The following is a 13,109-nucleotide window of genomic DNA, read 5'->3' on the forward strand; positions in this document are numbered from 1 at the left end:
TAACATTTTTTTTTTTTTTTGGCCCCAGCAAAATGTCAGCATGAATAATCAAACTGTCTATAAAAATAACCTGTTTATTACGATATTTTTTAAGGTCCCAACAATATCGTTGTAGTCAAGTTTTACTGCATTAGGAGGAAGGAAGTTAAAAGATCTCCCCCCCCCCCCATACACATGCCCATTTTTTTTAGAAAATTGAAGTCCAAAATAGTAGTTTAGAAGATCTTCAATAATATCGATAATGGGGGAAGTTTATGTGTGCCTGTTTCCAGAAATTCTTTAAAAATTGAAGTCTTGGAAACATGATTGTAGGCCTCAGTTTTGGTAGTGAAAGAGGAAGGAAAATGTGGCAATTCTTCGAAATGAAAGTTTCAAAGCGCTGTTTTAGAGGATTTTCAGAGATGCTGGAGGAGTTGGGAGAGGGGGCTTCATATTTTGAAAGTGCACTCCTAAAATGTAATTTCAGAAGAATTTTCATGATTTTGGAAGGAGAGAGTTTGGAGATGCTCCCCTGCCATTTTTTCTTTTTTGGAATTGAAAGCTAATAAATGATTGTAAACCATCTTTTGATAGAGGTAAGGGAAAAGATTGGGCTCAAAGACTCTCCCATGTGAGTTTTTAGAAAATGAGGGCATGGCAGGTTTGGGTGAAGGGGGCTATAAATCTTTTGGCCGGAATTTTCTGAAATAGAAGTCTTGAAAATGTGATTACTGGCAATAGTTGGTAATTTTAGCAGAAGGGATAGGATTTAGGCACTCATCCACAGAAGTTTTTCCAACTTAAAGTTCCAAAATACAATTTTTCGGTATGTTTGGTATCGTAAAGGAAAATATTAGGTTCAGGGACTACTTCTCTTCCTCCTGCTTGGCTACATTCCCGATTTATTTAATTTTAAATTAAAATGTCATAATAAAAACCTCCCTTTTTCTTTTCCAAAGTTATTTTCTAAAACCTGTTCTAGTTTTATTTTTAGACAGTAATAATATTTTTAATTTATATCCTAAAATTTTTATTTGTTGAAATAAAATAAATCTTTTGGTAAAGTTTTGAACATTTAACTCCTAGTGTGACTTTTCATTACAGTCCTTATCTTTTCTTCTATTAGAAATTCATTCAGATATTTTCATTTAAAAAATGGAAATATAACAATATTGACAGCCTTTAGCTAGTTACCATATTTATTTATCCATCCATTTTTGTGTACTAAGGCTTGACATAGGTTCCCTACAATGTATTGAATACTGATTGTTTCTTAAAATTTTTTTTGAAGAGTACATTTTAGGTTTTACACTCATTCAGGTGTTGTCATCAGCCATTTCAAACAAAAAATAATCAGCCATTTGCCGCCTTCGAACAATCAGCATTGGCCAAAAAGTACCATCAGTTGAGCCTTAATGATATGTGTACCAAGATTATTTACATTGATGTTGTTGGTTTTTTGACTTGAGACATAGTGGTGTTACCCTCAAAACACAAAAGAGACTCTTTTTGAAGAATTTATATATAAATACGTGAAGTGCATCCCCTCCATCACTCAAGTTAGATTTTAAAACTCCTCCTATATTTCCTTTAATAGGTGATAAAAATATTTTAAAAGGTACTTGCATGTTATCCAATGCATTTGGCATAAGGATAATATGACAAAAGCATGTGGATATCAACTTTTCAAAATAAATTGTAAGTAATACTCAGAACGTGTTTATGGCAATATTTAGTCATAATAATATCGATTAAGGTGAAAAAAAACGTAAATAAAGCCCAAATATTGGAAAAAATACAGCATATAGCTATTTCAAGGCTACAATGGAGCCTCTTCATCAGTGCAAAAAGCTCACCAACACAACCAGAAGTTGCGAGAGAACTCAGTTCTCTCGCATTGTAGCCTTGAAATAGCTATATGCTGTATTTTCTCCAATATTTGCTTTATTTACATTGTTTTTTCACCTTAATCATATTGTAGCACAAAGTTTATATGATAATTTTTCATTCATAATAATATCGGTTGCCAGTGGCGTAGCTAGACCCGACTTTCGGGGGGGGGGGGGGGTTACTTCTTTTATACGAGGGCTATCCAGAAAGTAGATTACGTTTTGGAATAAAAAATAAACAAAGTATAGGAAAATTTTTTTATTATATACAGATGAAAGCCACACTCAAATACTACTTTTCGACATAGTCACCATACAAATTAAGGCATTTATCGTAGCGATGTACGAGCTTGGAAATTCCTTCGTCGAAAAATTCGGCCGCCTGCGCCTTCAACCACTCCGTTACCTCTTCTTGCAACTGTGCGTCGTCATCAAAACGCTGCATAGCCAGCCACTTCTTCATTGCTGGGAATAGGTGGAAGTCGCTCGGTGCCAGGTCGGGACTGTACGGTGGATGAGGAAACAACTCCCACTTAAAAGATTCAAGAACTTTACGAGTGACATTTGCCGTGTGGGGCCGGGCGTTGTCGTGAAACAACAAGATCTTAGAGCTCAACATTCCTCTGCGCTTGTTTTGAATTGCTCTTCTGAGTTTTTGGAGAGTTTGGCAATACCTTTGAGAGTTTATTGTAGTGCCTCTTTCCAGGAAGTCCACCAAAATCACACCTTTTCTGTCCCAAAAAACAGTCGCCATGATCTTCCTTGCCGACATTGTTTGCATGCATTTCTTGGGTTTTTGGGGAGAACTTGTGTGCCCCCACTGCATTGATTGCAATTTCGTTTCACAGTTCACGTGTTTCACCCATGTTTCGTCACCAGTAACGATGCGATCGAGTAAAAAGTCACCATCCTTATGGTAAGCGTCCAAAAAGTTCAACGCTGCAGCCATTCGCTGATTTTTGTGGTCCTCTGTCAAGATTTTTGGAATCCATCTTGCACAAAACTTGTGGTAACCAAGCTTTTCGCTGATGATTTCGTGCACCAAACTTCGCGAAATTTGTGGAAAACTTAAAGAAAGTTCCGTTATTGTGAAATTCCCGGACTTTAGCATCGACTTTTTCGAGAAGTTCGGCGTTCACTATGCTGGGTCTCCCACTTCGATCTTCGTCGTGAACACTGGTTCGGCCATTTTTAAATCTTATGACCCACTGACGCACTCCACCTTCAGTGATAATGTTGTCCCCATACACTTCACAAAGCTGCCGATAGATTTCTATCGGTTTACAGTTTTTTGCAGTCAGAAACCTTATTACTGCGCGCACCTCGCAGCTCGCGGGATTTTCAATTAACGCAGACATTTCAAACCGTCACAGTATCTGAACGAACACAGCACGAACCTCTCACTAGCACGGCTAGATGCAGACTGAGCTGCGCAACGCTTTGACCCCAAGATGGCCGCGCTAGCCCCGCCCCTAGCGGACACAGACGAAAACGTAATCTACTTTCTGGATAGCCCTCGTATATATATATATATATATATATATGTATATATATATTTATATATATATATATATATGTGTATATATATATATATATATATATATATATATATATATATATATATATATATATATATATATATATATATATATATATGTGTGTGTGTGTGTGTATATAATTGCTTGGAATTTTTTCCTTTTCTTCTTTTTTTTTTCTTTCTCTTCTCTCTTCTTTTTCTCTTTTTTTTTTTTGAGACTAACTTTTCGGGGGGGTTTTGTCCCCAAAACCCCCCCCCTTAGCTACGCCCCTGTCGGTTGCTAAAACCAGTAAACAAGATTTTTGTGGTGATTAACAGCTGACATGCAGATAATACATATGGTTTGATCCAGTTTTTGTCAAAATCTTTCCAAAGTGGTGTCCTGAAATACTTTAATTTCCACTCCTACCCCTGTATCATTATTATCCACTAATCAAGTAAATAAATTGTTGTCAAATATCATTGTTTATTTTGTTACATTTTAAAAATACTTTTATTTTTTCAAACTCAAGGTTGGAAGCTGTGAGCTGTGGATGCTATCCCCTTTGTCCAAATAGACTTGCTTATCCAGAAATTTATCCAGGTATGTGCACAGCTTCAAAATGAATGTTAAACTTCATGAAATGAATTATTTTATTATGAACTTTATTGTATGAAGCATATACTAATGGGATTCAAAGTAAAAAATCAAGGTTGGCCGGATTGGACCCAATGGTTTGTTTTTGAAGAAACTCATTCAAAAAACCCCATTATTTATTTTTTATCCCATTTTTTGGGTTTTTTTAAAGTTTTCTGAGAAGTGTTTAAAAAAATTAATTAATTTAAATACTTTCACAATTTAAACTTCGTTTTTATTTGTTCTTCACCACAATGGACATAAAAAATGAATTTTGAACTTAAATAGTATTTCTTAACTCTTAATGGCATTAAAAAATACTTCTAAGATTTAAAAGAAATATATTTAACTTATTTCTTTAACTGGTCAATAAATAACTCAAATTATCTTGACTAAGTCCTGTCACGTCTGATTTTCTCAATGTTTGTAGATTGTACGGAGGAAACTACTCTAGCTAAAAGGCTTTCATTTGAATTATTTTCTGCAAACCAACACATCACAAATCTTGAATGAACAAGGTATATTTTTTAGAAATTTAGCAATTGTTACCAACCGTCGGACAGAAAACAGAATAGGATGTACAGTATTTTCATTATCTTACGAAAAAGTTTAATATTTCTTACTCTGTGCACAGAAATAGAAAAACAGGCAACATAAAATTCAAAGAAATGTCTTGATTAAGCTGGAATTCAGTAAAAAGGGATTTAAACTACTTGAGGTTCTACAGTAGTTTTGCATAACAAAATGAAATACAATAAAGTAAAATTCAAGAAAAAAAAAGTAATTAGAAACAAACAAACGAACAATAGATTTTATCACTCGAGAAATAACTTTGCCTTAACTGTTGATAATTGTGGAAATTAAAACAGCTGAAACTTCACCATTCTTGTGTTTTGTCGTCTTTTATACTTTTCTTCAGAAAGCGCTGAATTTTCCAGTTTTTTTACCCCAAGGCAATTTTTTTGCTTTGTCCATGTACTTACGCTACAATATGCTACAAGTACCCACATTTTCCCTAAAAAAAAGACAAAAAAAAACCCCACATTTCTTTTAAAAACCCAGCTGTAGTTGGGTTTTTTGGGTTTTATTTAAAAAACCTAAAAAACCCTGGGTTCATGGGCTTTAAAAAAAAAACAGGTTTTTGCCAACCCTGTAAAAAATAGAGAAAAATATTCAACAGATTTTCAAGTTTTTGAAAAAATGGCTGTGCCTGAAAATCATGCCTTCAGAAACAGCTCTGTCTTTAAAAATATTTTCAATTTTTTAGTGAAGTTTCTTAGGATCACTCATATCTTTTTCTGCTTTGCAAAGTTCCTTTTATGTTATCTAACGAGGCTACTTTCCTTTGATTATTTACGATCTAAGATCTAATAATAAGTTTATAGATAAAAAGAAAAGTTCAAACTTTAAGTCAAGTACTTGAAAAAACGCTGCAGAAAAAAAAAAGTATTCCATGTGGTTGATAGTTCACTTTCTGATTTCAGATTTGGACTTTTTTTAACATGCTTTTATTAGCTTCACCTGTATGTATGTAACTTATAACGGAATCTTGCAACTCAAATTTCGCCCACTTCCTGTGATCGAATTCTTTTGAAATTTTGCATGCGACCTCAGACCCGATGACAATGCAATATTCTATGATCAAATTAACTATAAGTTATTAGTTTATTCAAATTTTAATCAAAATAGTTGCACAAATCCACAAATATGAGGACAAGAAATGCTTGCAAAAATTAGTATTAAATATCAATAGAAGCCCCTGATTTTTCTGCATGAGATAAAATTTGGTCTGATCTTCCAAGGTAATTAGAATGTGAATTATAATTGTTTTTAACTAATTTCATGCAAAACTGTTGGTGAGCCTTCAATTAAAAATTCATTGTTGATCACAGTCATTGTTGAACAATGATTTTATTAAAATGTATCTTAAATTTTTAAAGTAGCATAAATATGATTTCCACACAGAGGCATTGATGGCTGGCATGGATTAGCTAGATTAGACAATTATTCAACAAGCAATTTATCAGAGCAGTTGAATGTTTTTGAACTCGACTGTTGCACCTTAGGGAGCATCATTATTCTTTTTGGAGTTTGAGATATCCCTGTTTCAAATGTTGTGCGAGCTCTTTATTTTTCGTTTTCCCTTTTCTTTTTTTAGTGGGGAGGGGGGGGGGGGAGGTGTTATGAATGTAGAACATCTCAAATTATGTTGCAATAAATATTCTTTCGTAAAAAATGAAACTAAAAAAAAGAAAATAAATTAATAGTTTAAAAACCTAAAAAAAAGAAAAAACACACTTTTGTAGCAATATTAACTAAAAAGTAAAAAATAATCTTTAGATGTTAAGTATGATAAAATAATTAACCAAACAATTAACTTTAATGTAAAAAAAAGCATGTGTGCATGGGGGGGGGGGGGCTTCATATCAGTTGTCTTAAATTTGTTCCACTTGTTGTCCTTACAAAAATGTAAATAGACAGCACCTCACAGTTTTTCATCATCAAAGGTGATACAGATGCAGAAATGGTTTCTGAAAGCATGACACGCATCATAAAAATTGGCATTGTAAATAAGGCAATTTGGAGCAGTTTTCATAAAAGCAAGTTCTTTTTTGGAAGTAACACTAAAAAATACTTAGGAAACAATAATCAAATGTTAAACATGTGAGAAAACCAAAATTTGCATGCTTGCATTATTTAAGTGGAGGTTCAAATTTGTATGCAGAAAAATTAGTTTCTTTAAGAATATCTATTAGAGATAATTCTTCAGTTTTCCTATGAATTGATGCTTTTTAAGTAATTTTTGCTAAATTTATTTGTATTTCAGAAAAGTATTTATATAATACACCAAACCAATTGTTTAAAAGACTGAAAAACTTTTGTAGAAAACCTGAAACAGTTAGAAATCATGCTATTGAAGTAAGTCTGGTATTTAGTTTTTACTTGCTACTTTGAAATTAAAGCATTTATTGAACATGATTTTTGTGAACAAAACTTCAATGACTGAAAATTTTAAACAGAAATACTTAAGTCTTGTCTTAATGACAATAGATATTTTCATGAATAATGACCTTAGCCATCATTTTACAAACAAAATAAAGTAAACACTTGAGAATTTTACTTTCCCTCAACAGACGATATTGTGCCTCATTTTGTTCTTTATGTCCATAAAGATATCATTGCAGTTTTGTGCTCTTGTCTGCCCAAAATATATTTTTTGTTGTTGATAAAATTAACAATTGTTTTTTGGTTGATAGTTTGAAACGTTTTGCACTTTTCTTGTTCTACAAAAAGTCTAATTTCTATAAAACTTTGCCTTCCAATATAACATCTAAAATTTGGTTTCAAATTTTTCTAGCTCACTCTCTCTCGCAAAAAAAAAAAAAAATAATAATTTGAAAACAAGTATTTAATTTTTATGTTTCTAAAAGAAGAATCTTTCCATTAAACTGGCATTATTAAACGACACAAAGCTCATAGAGAAGTTGATGAGAAAATCTGAAAATTGAAAACCCTCTTTATTTAAGTGATTTAGACAACGATAAAGAAAATGAGTTTTCTTCTAAAATTGTCTCATAAAACTAGTTACAAAAGTCGGTCAAAAAGGTTAGTGGCATTGCTTAAGAAAACAAAACAAGATCAAAGTTTTGCAATATCTTTATTTGCATCTTAAAGTTCCATCCAAAATTTACTTTTCAATGTAATTTCCTGTTAATAAAGCATTTACAAGGGTGTGGTACCAGGGTTGTTTGGTTTAAGCCACGTTAGTTTAAACCATGGTTTAAACCAAGTGGTGTTTTTAAAAAAACCATGTGGTTTTTTTAAAAAATGGTTTTTTTTTTTAAAAAGCCAAAAAAAAAAATCCATTTTACAGGTTTACATTGATTTCCCCACACATATTGAATAAGAAACAAATTAGGATTGGAAAAAGCTTCAAAGCTAGTCTTTTTGTTCAAGGCTTTCAACTAAATGAATTTTCTCTAAAGACTGTTGGAGAAAACAACGGTTCTTTTGGTTTAAAGCAAAATATTTTTAATCTGTTACAAACAAAAACTGTAAAATTACATTTATAAATAAATATACAGGGTGTCGGAAAAGTCCTTGACACATTTAACCTAAAATACCATTGTTATGTGTCGAGGACTTTTCGGACACCCTGTATATGTAATGTATTCAACTCATTTCAGAAATGTGTATAAATCTTTTTACAATTACATAAAATCAACTTTACACCACAATAACATATGCATAAATATATAGCAACTTTTACATTATAAATTAATATTATTTTTATGTTATTTAGTACTTTGAACAAAAAGCAAGTTTTGAAGCTTTTCCAGAGCCTAATCAATTTTTGAGTAATGAATGATATCTAAATGATGAAAATATATGCACTGCACTTTTCTGAAGCTGGTTTTAGTAATGTTGAAGACTTTTAAAGATGGTTGCATTGCATTTTTCAAATTCTTTTTCCTGGCTTTTCCACCACTCAGTCACTGTTGCAGAAGATATAACGTTTTTGGCAAAAAATTTTTCTTGAAATAGAATTTGCAACACATTTATTTGTTCTAAAGAGTTTGCATTTAATATTTTTTAAACTTCAATGCTGGATGCAACATGTATGTGAGTAAATAAGCTGTAATTTAAGCCATGTTACACCAATTTTTGTATTTTTGATTTGGTTCTTTGTTTTAGCGATAGTCGATATCTTTTCCAAGTTTTTCCAAAATAAGAACGGAGTCGAATATAGAGCAGCACTTTTTTTTAAAACTTTGTCAGTACAGCAGCAATCGATTTTTCGATTGTTCAATCATGTATTGTTATACATTTTGCTTTACTTCAATATTTGCGACATTGTGTATATAAAAATCAGCGTTATGTAAGATCAGAAAGAAAAAATATGAAAATTGTTCTTTTGGAAAGATTATGCTTAAAAATATAACTTTTACCTTTATTCGATAATTATTCATATTATGTTGGTTTTATAAAAAATTTTTCTTGGATCTTCATTATATTTTATCTTAACGCACATCACAACCACTTCTTGAAATATTTCGTATCATAAAGGGTGTATATATACATGCATACTAACATGTTAATCAAGTCAAACATTTCAATCAATATTTCAATCAATATTTCAATCAATATTAGTTACAAGATTTTGTTCTTATCTCTTTAATTAATCAAGAAATTAGGTATAATGTGACTATTGAATAACTGTTAATTACATGGAACCTTAATTACCTTCCGAAAATTGTTTTTATCGCAAATAGTATTTAAACCAAAAATACCCAGTTTAAACCAAAAAACCTGGTTTAAACCAAAAAAAAAACGATTTTTTTGGGTTTTTTTTGAAAAAAACGTTTTTTTTTTACCAACCCTGTGTGGTACCCAGTAGAACACAAAAGAATTTTTCAAAGGGGGGGTTCCGGGTTTGAAAGTCCACCATTCTCACATCATACTCCAACAGGCTACTAAACATATTCTTTTGATTTTATCTATTGTCAGAAACAAAAAACAGTAAAAAATAAATTATTGAATAATTATTCAACATTAGTTGATAAAATTCATTATAAGTAACAAAAACTTTGATAAAATACTAAAAAGCACACGAATATGTATGTACAGTGAAGCACCGTTTATACGTTTTTGAATGGACTGTATAAAAAAAGCATACAAACGAAAAAATGTATAATAGGTTTAGGTTAATGTGTATTAGACTTTGCAGGGACCAATTTTAAAAACGTATAATTGGTAAAAACGTATAAAAGAGAAACGTATAAACGGTGCTTCACTGTATTTACTTTTCTCATAATTAAAAATGAAAACAGCAAAGCAAAATGATCCTTATAGATGTTCGCATAAAATTTGATTTTGCAAGGAAAGAAAGCGAGAAAATAAATTCACTTTTTCATTTATTAGATCTGAGATTATTGTTTCGCTTAGGATTATTTTATGCATACACACAAGATTATCATCGATCAAAAAGACTCAAGGGCAATGTCGGGGTCCAGACCCCTTGGATCCTCCCCTTGTGTGTGCCACTTGTGGTTCCAGTTTTCCAATACCTTCTGCAAAGAAATCTTTCCCAATGCTATTCTTAGGTTTCAACTTTCACCTTGTCATTTGAGTGATATCGTCGTTTTAAAAGTTCATTCATGTTACCAAAAACATGAAAATCACAAGGTAAAAGGTCTGGGCTCTAAGGATGATGAGGCTGCAATCCCACCTAAAATTTTTCAAAAGACGTTTGCACGTTTTTTTTTTTTTTTTTTTTGCTGCAAGTGGTCTTGCATTGTCATGCAGAAGTACAGCCATCAGTAATTTCAGGCATCGCAGCGTTCCTATATTCCTATATTTTCCTATATTTCTGAAAAAGTTCCTATTTTCCTATAATTCCTATATTTTCAGTTTCCGCTTCCTTTTTTTTTTTTAAACTTTTCCCCCGACTTTCTCTACTGCCTTTTCCGCGAGCAACGCGCAGACGCCATTTTATCTTTGCAAGGCTCCCAAATGGTCCGCTTTTCCCCGCCAAAGTTCGTTTTTTATGGTAAAGTCCGCTTTAGACCGCTTTTTAACATTTTGGTCGGATTAGTCCCCTTTTATATTGTTTTTACTTAAATATCAGATTTTAAGTTTTTCATTTCGCTAAAAGTTACTGTACAACCAAACACGCCGCCACAGCGCGTGTTAAATCAAGTTTGTACGCCCATGAAAAACTTTGAAAAGTTCTTGGAAAAAAAATCTTTTTTTTTCAAGTGCTTGAAAATGTATAAAAAGTTTCTTTATTGCTTGAATTCTTTCAAAAATCATTGGATTGTGCTTGTAATTCTTTTAAAAATATTTCATTAGTGCAATTTTCTGAACATATATATTCGATATGATTTATCGTGAAGAATTGCTTTCGTGTTTGGGGTTTCAATCCTTTTGCATCTTGTTAACATTTTGATGCTTTTTACAATCCAAAGTGATTTTGACATGTGCTTACCTTAGCTTATTTTTCGTTTAATTTCAATAATTAACGAAGGAATTATTTTGGAAACCATGGCAACATTGAACTTACTCGGATTTCGCGGAAAAATGCTTCTCGCGTTTGAAATTTGAATCCTTTTGCATCTTGTAAATATGTTGATGTTTTCCACAATTGGAACTTATTTTGACATATGCTACTATAGATTAGCTTATTTTTCGTTTCATTTCAATAATTAACGAAGGAAATATTTTGGAAACCATAACAACATCGAGCTTATTCGGACTTCGCGGAAAAATGCTTCTCGCGTTTGAACTTTCAATCGTTTTGCATCTTGTAAATATTTTGATGTGTTCCACAATTGGAAGATATTTTGACCTTAGTTTAGCTTATTTTTCGTTTAATTTCAATAATTAACGAAGGAAATATTTTGGAAACCATAACCATAACAATAACATTGAGCTTATTCAGACTTTGCGGAAAAATTCTTCTCGCGTTTGAAAATTCAATCCTTTTGCGTCTTGTGAACATTTTGATGTTTTTGACAATTGGAAGTTATTTTGACATATGCTACTTATAGATTAGTTTATTTTTCGTTTAATTTCAAGAATTAACGAAGGAATTATTTTAGAAGCCATGGCAACATTGAACTTACTCGTACTACGTGGAAAAATGCTTCTCGCGTTTGAAATTTCAATCCTTTTGCATCTTGTAAATATTTTGATGTGTTCCACAATTTGAGGTTATTTTGACATATATTAACTTAGTTTAGCTTATTTTTTGTTTAATTTCAACAATTAACGAAGGAAATCTTTTGGAAACCATAACAGCATTGAGCTTATTCGGACTTCGCGGAAAATTGTATCTCGCGTTTGAAATTTCAATCCTTTTGCATGTTGTGAACATTTTGATGTTTTTGACAATTGGAAGTTATTTTGACATATGCTACTATTGATTAGCTTATTTTTCGTTTAATTTGAATAATTAACGAAGGAATTATTTCGGAAGCCATGGCAACATTGAACTTACTCGGACTTCGTGGAAAAATACTTCTCGCGTGTGAAATTTCAATCCTTTCGCATCTTGTAAATATTTTGATGTGTTCCACTTATATGTGTTCCACTTTGATGTGTTCCTAGCTTATTTTTTGTTTAATTTCAATAATTAACGAAGGAAATATTTTGAAAACCGTAACAACATTGAGCTTGTTCAGCGTTCGCGGAAAATTGCTTCTGGCGTTTGAAATTTCAACCCTTTTGCATCTTGTAAACATTTTGATGTTTTTGACAATTGGAAGTTATTTTGACATATGCTACTTTAGATTAGTTTACTTTTCATTTAATTTCAGTAATTAACGAAGAAAATTTTTTGGAAACCATGGTAATGAATTTAATCGGACTTCGCGGAAAATTGCTTTTTGTGTTTGAAATTTCAATATTTTTTGAATCATGTAAATATTAAAATATTTTGCCCACTCGAATGTTATTTTCCCATATGCCACCTTAGATTAGCATGTTTTATGCTTAATTTAATAGAAAATAAATAGATTTTATGGGAAACATGCCAACATTGAACTTGGTTTTTGTATATGAAACAAACTTGAATTATGTAATTTTATGAAGTTGAATTTGTGTACATCATTTCATTGTCATGATGCCTGTTGTTGTTGTTGTCGTGTGCCAGCTAGGCTGGCAATTTGGTGTGCGCTGCTTCATTTTTCAAACCGTACCGTCAGCTAGTATGAAGTCCGATTTCCACAGTACACACATGTCATAAGAACCCGTTTATAGGGTAGGCAACCATTCACAGCATAACAACACATTCACACAAAGAAAGGACAAGAGAGAGAAAGTACGTCCATGCCTGAGCCGGGATTCGAACCCGGACCTTCCTGTCGCAGTCAGACTTCTCTGACCACTAGACAAGGCAGGCGGCATGATGCCTGCTAAGGGGGGATTCGTTCCCCCCCATAAAAGTTCAAAACACTCATGGCCCTGCAATCATGGAGTAATTCTTTTAATGTAAGCTTTATGATTCTTGAAAATATACTTTGAATATGAAAATTGCAAAATTAAGCCTCATGTAATCTGCTTCCCTTTGTGATTGAGCATTTCAGAC

General features: G+C 32.2%; 1 protein-coding gene across 2 annotated transcripts in view; it reads left to right on the forward strand.

The window, feature by feature from the left end:
- LOC129224453 (glycosyltransferase-like domain-containing protein 1) overlaps positions 1-13,109 on the forward strand; it is a 48,858-nt gene that overhangs the window by 18,808 nt on the left and 16,941 nt on the right. Inside the window, exons 6-7 of one of the 2 annotated variants that reach the window (XM_054858907.1) lie at positions 3,918-3,988; positions 6,849-6,940. In XM_054858907.1, coding sequence (XP_054714882.1) covers positions 3,918-3,988; positions 6,849-6,940 — 163 coding nt within the window. The remainder of the gene's footprint in view (positions 1-3,917; positions 3,989-6,848; positions 6,941-13,109) is intronic. The other variant, XM_054858908.1, reaches the window with a different exon arrangement.

Source organism: Uloborus diversus, chromosome 6 (genome assembly GCF_026930045.1).
Source record: "Uloborus diversus isolate 005 chromosome 6, Udiv.v.3.1, whole genome shotgun sequence".
Taxonomy (NCBI): Eukaryota; Metazoa; Arthropoda; class Arachnida; order Araneae; family Uloboridae; genus Uloborus; species Uloborus diversus.